The sequence below is a fragment of the Drosophila guanche genome, unplaced genomic scaffold, assembly GCF_900245975.1.
Source record: "Drosophila guanche unplaced genomic scaffold, DGUA_6, whole genome shotgun sequence".
NCBI lineage: Eukaryota > Metazoa > Arthropoda > Insecta > Diptera > Drosophilidae > Drosophila > Drosophila guanche.
Window position 1 is genome coordinate 4781113 of NW_022995753.1, and position 14183 is coordinate 4795295.

Sequence of the window (14183 nt, forward strand, 5' to 3'; positions counted from 1 at the left end):
CTGAGGCCTTAGTGTCTCCTTAAATCTTGATATTTGAGCTCAACTTTGCAATCCTCGCAAATTCAATAGTTTCGTAATCTTTGCAGCAGAACTAGTTCGCTCCTTGGCCAACACTGAAATGGCAATCATGTGGCTTGTGTTTGTGTTTGTGTTTGTGTTTGTGTTTGAGAGCTTTTGCATGGCTCCAATCTGCCTTGCCGATAGTCGCTAAACAAGTCAACAGGCTGCCGGCATCACTGCCGTCTCTTCACAGGCTCCAAAGAGCTCGAGGAATGCGTCTTATCAATGGGGGCCCCCCTCCAGCTGAAGCGAAACGGCTACAACAAAATGTTGGGGCAACTGGCAGTTCAAGGATAACAACAGGGTAAATCTGCGACTGCCTCTGAGCAGCAGCAACTCAAGCAATGTCTAGAGGCAGCTGTGCTCTGCCGCCTGCCAATTGCTAAGCTAATTTATCATAATTAAAGCCGCTTAAAAATTGCTGTGAAAAATATGATGCAAATGTGCGAAGGAAAGAAAGAAGGACGGAAGGAAGGAAGTCAGGTAGGCTGGCAGGGAGGCCGTCAGCCAGCCAGCCAGCCGGCAGTCAGTCAGGAAGCACAGAGAGAGGGAGCCCCCCCCGCTAAGTCGCTTTCGACAAAGCTAACGAGCCTGACACAATTTCAAGTGGGTGTCGATTACTCCTCTCCTTTTTGTTTTGCGCGCGCGCTCTCTCCTGTGTGGACTGTGTGTGCCGTTGACTGACGTTGAATGAATAAATGAATGGAAATGGCATGCACTTCTGCAGTGAAAAAAGAAGGACACTGCTGGGACGTGTCTATGCTGTCGTCACGCCATTGCTGCATTTTACAGTGTCTAAGAGGAGTATGCCACCAAAAAGCACCACATGCAGAATTATTATAATCGTACAGTAACTTTATGCCTACTTTTATCACTCACTGTGTGTGTACGCTCAGCTCCTGCTCACTGATTTCACGCATTTTTGAGCATAGCTGAGCGAGTCTGAAAGGCGCTCGGGCTGGCTCCACCCGTAATAATGTCAAGTGCTTAAAGCGACAGCAAAACCTCTCCACAAAGGCAAACAAAATGCCTGAGGAATAAAAGAAAAACATGCAGCCAGTCAGTCGTCAGTCCACAGACCCTTTTTCAGACTCAGGATATGAAACACCCCGCCCAGGCTAGCGAGGAGTGCCTTGACACGAGCCTAAATTAAAAAGAGACACAAAGGCGGTGGAGATTCGTTGCTGACATGATTAAGAAATTCAACTAATTTCTGGCAACATTCAAATTAAAAATGTGTTGCGTTCATTTACAATTATTAAACAAATGAAATACGTCAAGTCCATGCACAGGTACATGAATAAGCATACATATTCATATGTTTGTGTGTGTGTGTGTGTGTGTGTATGTGTGATACTTTAAGCTCTGACCAAATTTGTCCACAATTAAAAACAAAGCGCGCGCGACACCCACAAGATTTGTTTTCTGTGAGCGGCGGCGTTTTTAAGCCCACCAAAAATGGTCAGGCGAGAGATCGAATCGAATCGAATCGAAAAGTTCGAACTTTGAAGTTTTCGAGCGCTCTCTCGTCTCGTCTCGTCTCGTCTCGAGCGCTGCTCGCTCGACTGCTTCGCTGAGACGCATTTAACAATTGCCACATTTAACGGAAATTATTGATGTCAATTTGCAAATTGGAAAGTGCTTGACGAACAACAGCCAAACACACTAAAACCAAGCCAAACCGAACACACAAATTATAATCATATCTCGTAGCAGCATTGTCGTCGAGTGGGGGTTTCTCAATATGTTTGCCTTAATGTACATTTGTGATGTTGTTCATTCTGATGGTGTTTGGTGGGTTCGCGCCAAACGGGAAATGAAATCCAGACACACACAAAAAGAATCTATTCAGAGAATTGTGTGTGCACAGATTGCATGGAGAAGATAAAGAGCAAATAATGAATAATGCATTGACCTAATAGAAAGATGAATATAAATATAATATAATATCAATTTATGGCTACACACTAGAGAGTGCTTTCACCATGCACATTTCATGAAGTCATTCAGACTCAGAGTCAAATGTCACATACAATATCCACCGAAATTTGTACAACAAATATTGCCCATAAACACTCAAAGCAAATGTTACAGCTACTTATAATAAGTATAATTATTGAAGCTGCCAACGAAATGTTAAATAATTACAGCGCAGGTACCGCAAACACACACACACACACACACACAGACAGACATAGCCTTATCTCTAGTCACTTCCCCTCCGTGTTTCTCTCTATCTCTGTCTCTCGGTTCCCTGCCCTTGCTTTGGTTTGTTGACATTTTGTGGGTCAAAAACCTAATCAGTCCCTCTACTGATTCTCCGCCTCCTCCTTCACCTCCATCTTCTGCTTTGCTGTTAACCGTGTTGTTATTTGCATAACAAGAGGCTTGTTCCTCATCTGCCTTCTGCTCCTCCTCCTCCTCCTCCTCTTTCTCCTTCTTACATCTCCTCTGGGTGTCCGCTCCTCGTGACGCATTCCCAGCTAGTCATCTCTCTCTCTCTCTCTCTCTCTCTCGCTCGCATGTGCTGCAGCAGAGCTGCTCTCTGCCTTGCATTTGCCTTCGGGCGCATTGTCATACCATTCCATTTCATACCAACCCATTCCATCTGATGCACTGTTGCCGCGGGACAGACTCTGGCAAATTTAATTGTCACATTAGGCAGCCAGTGAAAAAGAGTCCCTAGCGAATGTCTCTCTCGTCTAGTTAGTCACCTCTCAGTCACTCGAATGAAGAAGAAAATGAAGAAAAACTATTAGTGCCTGTGGATCCAGATGAGGATGATGATGATGATGACTCCACTCCACTCTACACTTCACTTCACTTCACTCTCCACTCTTCACTCTCCACTCTACTCCATTCCCCCCATTCTATATCTCCACTTCACTTCTTTTCTGCTGCTGCTGTTGTTGTTGTTGGGTGGTTCAATGCACTCGCTCTCTTTCTATACATGCCACTCCCTCTCTCTCTCTCTCACCCTCTTTCGGTCACTCTCCCGCTCCCTATTTATCTGCACCGTGCTAAAAGCATCCAGCCAGCACTTTGAATGCACTTTGAGACCCAGCCATCAAATGCAACAAAAAATAATAGAAAACGTCGAAGATGTTGAGCAGCGCCCCCAGGAAGTGGAAGCAGAAGTGCCCATACATACAAATACGAAATTCTTTGGGCAGCAAGTTGTGAAGTGGAAACAAACCTAAAGGGGACCGATGCGAACCCTGACATTCAGGTACCCAGAGAGAGCTTTAGTAAATTTCATGCAGAGCAGTTTCATACTCCTCCATAGATTATACAGAGAAACTTAGGGAATGAATTTCCCTCTCCATGCCATTGATTCATAATTAATATTTAATTGAATAGATTTCAAGTACATTCAGAAGCATTTCGAATTGCTTGTTGTGCACCATGAATACGAGTATTTTTAGCATAATAGTTTTTGTTGTACCCCCAATAACATTTCGCCGCTTTTAATAAACCGGATAACCTTTTGGTTCGGTTCGTTTTTGGAACAAACAACACACCCGCCTAACAATTTACACCTTGTTAACAAAAACGGAATGGAATTGAATTAAAAAGTGAATTGTAAATTGTTAATTGTAAATTGCAAATTAGCTACATAAACGAAATGCATGTGACATTGTTCCGGATCTGTTTGGATGGAATTGGAAGTGGAATCAGTAACGCATGGGGGTGTACGTGCTCAGATTTGCCTTCTCCCTCCTCCCACGATATGCATTTGCACTGCTTGATCTGTTTGATCTTCGTTTTGTGTGTCTCAACAGAGTTTATTTGTTGTTTGGGTTGATTTTGTTTAGCTTTTGGGATGGCCCAAACCAAAACCAAAACTGACCCGCACAAGAGAGGAATGCTGCGGGGCGGTGTATACAAGAAAAGCAATATCTTGCGATAAGCAAAAGAGCAAAAAAACCAAATTCGAAAGGCGAAAACAATTAAAAAACCATAAACAACGGAAAACAAATGCTGGAATGGGTACGGGTTGGGTTGGGTATGGTGAGGGAGGAGGTACTAAATGTACTACAAAGATCTGCAATGTGCAATCTGGAATTTGGAATGGTGTGTATGAGGAATGGGGAATGAGATGGAAGATGGAAGATGGAAGATGGAGCCGGAGGAGCGCGTTGTTTATTTAATTGAGCAAAGTAAACCAACACAAAAATGCAAGCAGGAAAAAACAGAAATAACGACGGTATGGGTGGATGGATGGCATGGATATGGATGGATGTTGCAGGGAGGGAGCAGAAGGAATGTACAAACGAATGAACACGAGGGAGGAAGGGAGGTGAGGTATGCAAATGAGAACAGGACATAATATTTATTGCCTTTTTTTTTGTGGTATTTGTTTTTGTGTTTGTTCTGCTCTCCATTTGTTTTATGCTTCCATGGTGAAAAGCGGCTCACTGATCCGCAGATCTTTTAACGGGAACTCCGCAGTATTTATCTGAATTCTACTCCATCTGACATGTACTTTATTTTGTAGATATAATTTTGCTCACCTCAAGTTAATCCCAACAAATATTTCACAACTTTCCTGTTGATTTTGTTTCAACCAAAATGTATTATCTCTTGACACGTGCACGCGCCGCGTTTTGTGCGCGTTTTTAAACGCCACCTTATATGGACTTTTTTTTCTCGAGCCGAGCTGTTTCTTGGTGGATCAAAAAAGTTGTGTGTGCGTCAGAGAAGAGCTGATGTGGAGTGACAGACAGGGTGCGAAAGAGAGGGGTGTCTAGTGTACGCCTTGTATGTAGATGTAGATGCGATCGATTGACAATCATTTGAGGCGATCAAGCTTACAAAAAAAACACGCACAGATGGCAAAGCTGACCAATTTTAGAATCTTCTCCGATTCCACTTCCACTTCAAATCGAACAAAATTCACACTCAAATTTGGGGATCGCTTAAAGCGACTCTATTATACGATTGAGAGATTTCGAATGTTAGGGGAGGGGGGAAAAACAAAAAAAAAACAAAGGGCAGCGCTGCGTGGGAGTGGCCTGGCCCGAGAATCGAACTCGGACTCGGACTCGGACTCGCTGCCATCGATCAACCATGAACTCGGGCGTTCCTCTGCCGCTGCCTCTCCCTCTTCCTCTTCCTCTCCCTGGCTATGTGCTCATCGTGTTTAACCTTTTAAAGTTCAGCTTAGCACGGCGCTGGACAGTTTTATTGGTTGCCCATTGGACAGAGGGCATGATGCATGGAAGCAGAGTAAGGGCTGACATACTCAGAGAAAAGTGGCATTTACCGTGATTTGAACACACATACATTTATGACGAATTGCATTCCTTTTCCTCTTGGGTTGCATACGTATGTGGCTATCGTCTGAATGATGGATCTATCCTAGGGTATCAACAATGTCAGCCAGTCTTCCTCCCTTTTTGTCTTAGAATTTCGGCGCCCACGCTGTGTTGTCCTCTTCCATTCCTCCGCTCCTCCCTTCTGCCTTCTCCGCAGTTGAAGTGTCTGGCAGCTTTGTCATCTCCAGCTCCAACTGTAAACCGAACAAAATCCGTATCAAGTCGTGCCAAAAGCATTTTAACTGTCTTACGTAACGGACAGTGGCAAGAGAAGAGCAGATAATACAGTGAGTGGGAGGAGGAGGTGAAGGGTGATGGAGCCAGAGCCAGAGACAGCGACAGCGACAAAGAGAGGGTAATAACTTTATTACGATCTGAAAAGACCTTGCCCAATTAGACAATGTGGTTGTTGCGGTTTGTAGTTGTTGCCGATTGGAGCTGCTGAAGCAAAAAAGTCATTCTTGATACCCTGTAAAGGGAGGAGGAACTCGAAAAATCGAAAAATGCTGGTAAGTGACGCTCGCAAGGGCCAATGAGCCCTTTAATTAGCAAAGGTGTGGACCCCGTTCTCCCTCAATCAAGATCAATTCTATGCATAAAGAATATATTGTGGAAATTGTGGGAATATCTTGTCAGCTTTTGAGGCTAGTCTCAGGCAAACTGCCTGGCAACATTGTAGCCTCATTGCGTATGCAGATCATGTTGCTAATCGAATCAAACGCAACAAACATGAATTCATTGAAATTTGTGGTCAGACTTTAGCTGGTTTGTTTATTTACCCTCCACACCGTCGGCTTCGCCGTCGTGCAGTATATACAGTTGAGTTGCTTTATGCTGGACTCCGAACAGCACTAAGTATTTCAATTTAGTGCCAGCAACTTTTTGTACCCCGTATTCTTAGTCTAAGCACAATGGGGTATACTGTATTTGAGCTACAAAGGCACAACGCATGTAACATGTGGAATGAGAAAATGCATTCTCCCTCTCTCTACCCTGCTCGTCTAGCTGCATTCTAGGTCGCGAGCGTCGCGAGCGTCGCTTGCTCATATCTGCGCCCACAAACGAGGTGTATTTTGTTGTGGCATTCTCTCTCATCATTTGGGTAGCAATTAGTGGGTATCCCTTAATTCGTTACATCAGCTAAAAGCCTTGCCTACGTGTTTAATTTTATTTTATGATGCGACATCAAGATAATTTGTTTCTGTTGTTGCTGTTGCTGTTGCTGGTTGGTCGCTGGTTGCCTGGCCCAAATGCTAAACACGGCAGCCGTTTTCAGTCATGAACGTGTGAGTGAGACTCCTAGACAAATGTCCACGGCAGAGGTAGGGGTGTAGAGGAGGGGAGGGAGAAGCACTACTCGTACGCGAAAGAGCGACAGGAGCAACAGAGTCCAAGTCACTGTTTGTTTTTGTCGTCTGTCTGTTGTCTGCTGTCTGCAGTCCCGCTGTCACTGTCAGGGAGAGCTGCAGCAAGCAGAAGGAGAAGGAGAACTTTGGCTGCCGGAAAGCCGAAGCCGAAGCAGAAGCCAAAACCCAGACACAGACACAGAAGGCACTGTGACAGCTAAGGGGGTGGGATAAGGGGATAAATAGTAGCTGTGCGACGGTGAGGCAATTAGAAAACCAGTCCAGCTAGAGCGACGACAGTCAAACGCTTCTCATTATTGATGGGATTCTGAACTGCCAGCTGAATACTTATTATATCGGGAATATTGGCTAGGAAGGAAGGTTCCATGTGAGTGGAACTGTTCTATAATGATCCCTGGTGTTGTTAGAGTATCCAATAATCGCTCTTTCTACGCCCAATCTCATTCCCATTCCCATGCCATTGCACTTCTTGCGTGATGCGTTGTCGGGCCGTCTTTGGGCTCACCTTGTTAACAGCATGGGAGGAGGAGTGGACAGCAGAAGCAGCTGGTCAACTATTTGGTATGCCAAAGTTGTCACCAATGTTGGTTGCCCCATCCTCTCCTCTGCTGCTGTGTGTATGTGTGTATGTGTGTGTGTGTGTGTGTGTTTGTGTGTTTGTGCTTTAGTTGTTGCCGGAAGTGCAATTGCTTCATTACGGCACGTACTTTGTCAAAAGGCGTTTGTCGTTGAGTCATTTTTTTATTTGATTTCTGGCGGGCTTCCAGTGCTGCTCTCTTCTTCTGATAGACCAAAACTTATGAATGAAATGAAATAAAATGAAATGAATGGGCGAGTTCACGCCATGTGTGGGCCGTACACAAGAATGCAAACCACATGCTAATCTCTCTCTCTCTCTCTCTCTCTCTCTGTCTATTTCTATTTGTAGGGGTAAATTCGCCGCCGTTCGCCGTGCCATTCACAAGAACACGGGCTCCCATTTTGCGGCAAAGTTCCTGAAGCGACGACGACGTGCACAGAGCAGTGATAAGGAAATCAAACACGAGATTGCCGTCCTAATGCTCTGCGAGGGCGAGGAGAATATTGTCAATCTGAATGCGGTGCACGAGACACGCTCGGACACAGCCCTGCTGCTGGAACTGTAAGTGTTGTTAAGTCGCAAATGTGATCCTCTTGGCTGACCCTTAATTGACTCTCTTCCTCGTGTGCAGTGCCACTGGTGGCGAGCTCCAGACCATACTGGATAACGAGGAGTGCCTAACAGAGGCCCAGGCCCGACACTGCATGCGTGAGGTGCTGAAGGCGCTCAAATTTCTACACGATCGATCCATTGCCCACTTGGACCTCAAGCCACAGAACATTTTGCTCGCCGGCGAGCGCATAGAAGGTGAGTCCCCGTCCCCCCCCACACCACACCAGTGTGTCAGCAAACACTTCTAATGCTCTATTCTCAGATGGCCTCAAGCTCTGTGACTTTGGGATCTCGCGTGTTGTGTGCGAGGGCATCAATGTCCGTGAAATGGCCGGCACACCCGACTATGTGGCCCCCGAGGTGCTCCAATATGAGCCGCTTTCCCTGCTAACGGACATTTGGTCCGTGGGCGTACTCACCTATGTCCTGCTCTCCGGCTTCTCGCCCTTTGGCGGTGACACCAAACAGGAGACCTTCCTCAACATATCGCAGTGTGCGCTCACCTTTCCGGACAACCTATTCGGTGGCGTCTCCCCAGTGGCCATTGACTTTATACGCCGCGCATTGCGAATTAAGCCAAAGTGAGTACAAAAATGACAAACTGTAGTCCAGTAGTCAGGCGTCAGAGATATTTAAATGTTGAATTCTTACAGCGATCGCATGAGTGCCGCTGGATGCCTGGAGCATGTCTGGTTGAAGGATGAGAGCTCGCTGGATAGACAAATGTATTTGCAGGCACAGAGTGATGCCGAAGAGGAGGAGGACGAGGAGGAGGTGGACGAAGATGATGAGGAACTTGAGGATGAGGAATTGGAGCAGCCAGTGGCTGAGGAGAAGGCAGAGGAGCAGCAGCAGCAGCAGCAGCAGCAGCAGCCACAGCCACAGGAGCCACAGAAGCAACAAAAGCCCAACAGTGGCAGCAGCAGCAGCAACAAATCCACGCACAATGGCCTGGGCCACCAGCGGGCCCACAGCAATGGCAGCAATCACAGCAGCAGCAACAGCAGCATCTCAAAGATACCCATTGCCACTGGGAAGCTTTTGGGCAGCAACAGTCCCAGCACAGAGACAACCACAGCCATACACACGCTGACCAGCAATGGGCAGGCAATCTGCCTGCCTGCCAAGCCCACACAGATTGTGACGCCGACACGCCGTGCCTCCGACTCGGACAAGGAGAACACATACACGGCCACGTTTGTGAAGAAGCCCCCGGTGCAGGCCACCATACAGCTGGGCAGCAATGGCCTTGAGGAGTCCTCGACGGTGGTGGTGGCCACCCTCACGCTCTTTCCCGATGCCCCCACCACACCGAAAGTGATCCGCAAGACACCAACGGGCGAGTCGAATGGTTCGGCCACATCGGTAAAGGCTCTGGTCAAGAAGTTTCAGCTGGAGGAGACGCTTGTGTGCCCGGGAGGAAGCAGCAGCAGCAGCAGCAACAGCAGCCACAGCAGCAGTCCCAGCAACAACCACAATGGCCATAGTCCCATGAACGGCTGCAGCAACGGCAACAGCAACAATATGCGACGCAGTGCTGGTGGCAATAGCAGCCACATTAGCTATTCTGCAGCAGCCGCGACAGCGGCACGAATGCATTGCATTCGTCGTGCCTCCGAGCCGCTGACGGCCGTTTACAAGAAGCAGCCACAGAATAGCAGCAACAGCAACAGCAACAGCAATTGTTCCAGCAGCAGCAGCAGTAATCCCAGCCCTGGCAGCAGTCCCAATTCGGGTAGCACGGCGACACTGCTACTGAACAGCCATCGCCTGGCGTCCACGTCGGTGCCAACGAGCACGGCCATGGTCACGGTCAACGGCAGCAGCGCTGTAGCCACAAGCAGCAGCAGCAACAGCACCACCAAAGCACCGACTGCCGCCACTGCCCATCATCTGCACCATCACCACATGCATCACCATCATCATCATCATCACCATGTGGTGATTGCAGCCAAGAACGCAGCCGCTGTTGCCGCCACCAACAACCTGAGCCTGGACCAGGGTATCATCTGTTAGCTAAGGGTTAGCCGTGCGAGCCGCAATGCCAAAAGTTTCTTTCATCGCTTCCTCTGCTGCATGTAACAGAGCCCGTCGCGGCCCAGATCCCCCCAGCTGTTGCAGCGTCGCAGCAGCTCTCCTAGCTGCGGGTCTACTAGGAGAGAGCCGCCCATGGGTAGATCGAATTGGATTGGCCAGCCTGCCGATGGTAATGGGATCTGGTGCCGCAGAGGAAGATTAAGGCGATGGATAGGAAGCTGGAGATGGAAATGGAAATGGAATTGGAGTGATGGAAGATGGAGATGGAGATTAGACGATGAGGAGGAGGAGGAGGAGGAGGAGGAGCAGCAGCTGGATCAACAGGAGGATGCATTGATTTGATTTTGCAGTTTGTCTTAGTAAATGTTTATTGCCTTAGTGTCTAGGTTTGATCTACAGCAGAAAGGGAGCCCCCAACCCCAACCCCAACCAATCCCAATTCAATGTTAGCAATAGTACACCCCCGCCCCCCCTCCCCCTCTCAACACCACCTCATCTACACACCACACACAGGGGGCATGGAGAATGTTGGATGGAGGATGTAGCTAAATCTATAAATCAGTTTTTATCTATAGTCTAAATCGAGTTGGCAGCTCTGCGGCCGCATTGGCAAAGGCAAGGAATATACAAAAATTAAAATAAAAGAGAGAATTAAAAAACGAAGATGAAAGAGATGAAGGAAAGATAGAGAGCAATATGGAGGGGGAGAGTGATGTTTAGTGGATTAGGCAAAATGATTTCAACGGGAATTTTGGTAGACATATCATTCATGTTTGTTACACATACACAGAGACACACACACACACACACACGAACACAAAATGAGTGTAAGAGCAAAGAATATAATAAAAGTTATATGAGAGATTCATAGGAACAACAAATCCATTTTGTATGTCAATTAGAGTGCGTTCTGGCATAGCATAAATTATACAATTTCATACGTTACCTATGCATATATTACATATACATATATACAGAGAGATATATACCATGGAAATCTATTAAAACTAAATACATAAATTATATTAAATGTATCCACCAAAAAAAAGCAAAAAAAAAAAAAACAAAATGTGTTGCAACCATTCGTTATCTTAATATATATAGAGTTATATGCAATCAAGCCAGCAATCAATCAATCAATCAATCAATCAATCATGTAGATGTGTTGTTCGATTATAGAAGGCAATTTTTAGAGAATGTTACAACAAATTGTTAAATTGTGTGTCGTGTGTGTGTTCGTTCGTTCAAATCGTTCAAATCGTTGGATAAATGTTGCTAAAATACATAAAACATATTACATAGAATGCCCCCACATATATCATATACATATATATATATATATATATAGTTGCCCATCCGGAGAGAGAGAACACTTAATGCTTATACTATGTATGTAACTAGATACCCAAAACCCAAATCCAAATCCAAACCCAAACCAACTCCAACTACTTTCATTTCCCATACCCATTTCCCATACCCATTTCCACTGTTTTCCTTATGTTGAGTCGGTTTTTGTATATATATTCCCCCCCCCAGCAATCAGCAAATTGCTGTGTGTGTACTTTAAATGTAATGCTTAAACTCTTTTTTTTTTTTGTTTTTTAATAGCATCTTAGGGCTTCTTCATACGAGAGAGTTTTATGTATTTATTAGGCAAAACGTTTTGTGTGGTCGATGGATGAGGATAAGGATAAGGATAAGGATGATAAGGCTTATCGATGGTCAGTTAATTGTTAAAGAGAATTGCGTAATGCTTAATTTAATTTATCGTCATTGATTACGCCCAACCCAACCCTCTTTTATACTTAATAATTGCGTGTACTTCTCCTAATTATTACTATTAAATATATGTATACACCATTTTTTTTTTTTAATAACTTAAACTCCTGTTTTTCGTGTGTTTACCTGTATGCATAAGTATAAATACATACGTACATAAATACTACATACATAAATGCATACATACATAAATATGTTTGTGAGTAAGCTGAAACAGACGAGAAAGAAACGATGCGAAAATTGTGTTTTAATTTGTAGTAATTTCAATTGATTTTGTTTGTGTCAGAGAATCTGTAGTTCTGCGCGACGGAGAATGCAAACGACGAAAACAATGATGCAAATTCTATATTAAATGTATTCTATTACATAGTAATTATTTTATAGATAACTAATTTAAAATATATTCAATAAAAACAATACGAAAATTCAACTTTGCGTTTCATCGCATTCACGCAGAGCTTTCGTGTCTGTGAGGGTGAGGCAGGCATGCATCATAGCTGAGCGCAGAGCAAGAGAGACATACTGAAAGCTGAAAAGCTCCAAGCCCATGACTGCGCGCAAATATCTAAATCGATTTGATATTCTGTGTTAATATCTATCCTCCTGAAGCTCGGCAGCGCCCGCTCTTTCGTCTATCTCTCCCAGCTTCTTCGTTCCTGCACTGTCTCGCGCTCTCTCTAGCTTACGTTTTTCCTCTTAGAGGACTTAGCGGACTGCTGCCACCTGCTTCAACGCTCTCTTTTGATCGCTTTCTCTCGCTCGCTTCTAAAAGCTTCTTCATGGCAGATAGTCAACATACTGTTGATTTCAATTAACTGTAAATGTAAAGCTGTTTGAAGCTCCCTCTGTACAGAACTGGGAAATAAAAGTGCTCATTTCTGGTTACAAAACTAAAATATTTGGAACATAGTTGCCTGGGATATTGTCTACTGTCAGCCCAGTCGTTCACTTCCCTCACTTTTCTCAGTAACAAACAAGTTGTACACCGAATAACACTACAAAATAAATACTAGTCTCCTCTAAATTATTAAATTATTATTTGTATTTCCTTAGTCAGTGATTGTATGTAATTCATTTTTGGCCATGAAGAAACATGAAGAGTTGGGTGGGCTGGGCTCTCCCGATCCGAGATCCTCTTGGCCTGTTGGCCGTGGTAGCCAAAGGCTACCTACAAAGGAAAAGCCCAAACCCATGCAAAAGCCCACTCCCAAGCGTGCACAACGGAAGGTCAAGGCGAGGACGATAATTAAGATTTCTGCCTACCAACCGTTCAACTGTTCAACCGTTCAAAATTATCTGTAAGTTCAACAGAATTGAGTGACAAAACTTCGATTTGCTTTTATTTAGTTTGACATTTCCCATTCCCTCGCAGGTTACACAACACTAGACGCACACTTCCACACATTTTACCTTTCTTTCTTACCAAGCCTTGATGGTACCTCCCCACATCCTCCACTTCCATGATGTGAGGATGTGGGTGATGTGGATGGCATCACAAACACATTGTTGAAGCTTTTTCCGCATAAAAGGTGGGTGGATTCCGCAAATTCCTTAACTCTAAGCTCAACCATTTATCCTTCATTCCATTTAGATATACCTATCCATCCTTTCAATCTATTTTCAACGCATAATGAGGACACTCTACTACACATTTGATCTATTTTCAACGCATAATGAGGGCCGTAACTACTCTTCGGACACTCTACTACACATTTGATCTATTTTCAACGCATAATGAGGGCTATAACTACTCTTTGGACACTCTACTACACACGTGGAAACATGAATTTCAACGCCAATGAGTATTGGTAAGTGTACGAATAACCATAACACGAGTTTGAGAGATGGATTTTTGACTTTTTTAACTCTTAAGGAAAATATTTGATGGATCCGCAGAGGGGATCGCAGAAACTAGCAATTCGTAAGAGTCAGATATCATTTGATTCTTGTTCCATACCACTTATTATTATTAATTATGTTCTGTGTTCCTACAGGCAGTGCTGGATACGGTCCTAGGGACTTATGATCGCAGTTCTGTTATGTTATTGAATTATCGTTATAAAACTAAATATATAACTTGCAAGTAACCCAATTTTTGTAATAGTGTTTTTGGGTTTGGTTGGGTTTGGGATCCAAGAGTTGTAAATCAAAATTCGTTTAATTCTGCTGCATGGTAACTACACAGGCTTGCATGTGACACGTAAAAAGCTGACAACAGCGAGCTTTTCGCCGCAAGGGGCGCCACTGTTGTATGTGTCTAAGAAGTTGGCTAAAAGGTGCAGATGTTGCTGAGCAAATGTATGCACGCAAATGGTTGCGTGCACAGCCAGTTATAGACCCAGCCACATATTAAGGAGCTTTCCAGGGTAAGTTGAACAAACGGGTGAGGCGGCAGTGTTGCAAGCATTGTGTTTTCTCGTGCGGTCCATA

At 44.8% G+C, this 14183-nt stretch overlaps 1 protein-coding gene and 1 long non-coding RNA gene across 2 annotated transcripts in view; both read left to right on the plus strand.

Moving 5' to 3' along the window:
• The window catches only part of LOC117588744 (death-associated protein kinase related), a 51293-nt gene extending 39146 nt beyond the window's left edge, over positions 1-12147 (plus strand). The window contains exons 3-6 of the mRNA XM_034280221.1: positions 7674-7886; positions 7957-8132; positions 8200-8518; positions 8591-12147. Coding sequence (XP_034136112.1) covers positions 7674-7886; positions 7957-8132; positions 8200-8518; positions 8591-9953 — 2071 coding nt within the window. The 3' untranslated portion in view covers positions 9954-12147. The remainder of the gene's footprint in view (positions 1-7673; positions 7887-7956; positions 8133-8199; positions 8519-8590) is intronic.
• Positions 12148-12734: 587 nt separating this feature from the next.
• LOC117588636 lies at positions 12735-13840 on the plus strand. The gene is made up of 5 exons (XR_004574152.1): positions 12735-13051; positions 13126-13282; positions 13345-13561; positions 13627-13674; positions 13748-13840. It is a non-coding gene; the product is annotated as an uncharacterized LOC117588636 (long non-coding RNA).
• The last annotated feature ends 343 nt before the right edge of the window (positions 13841-14183 follow it).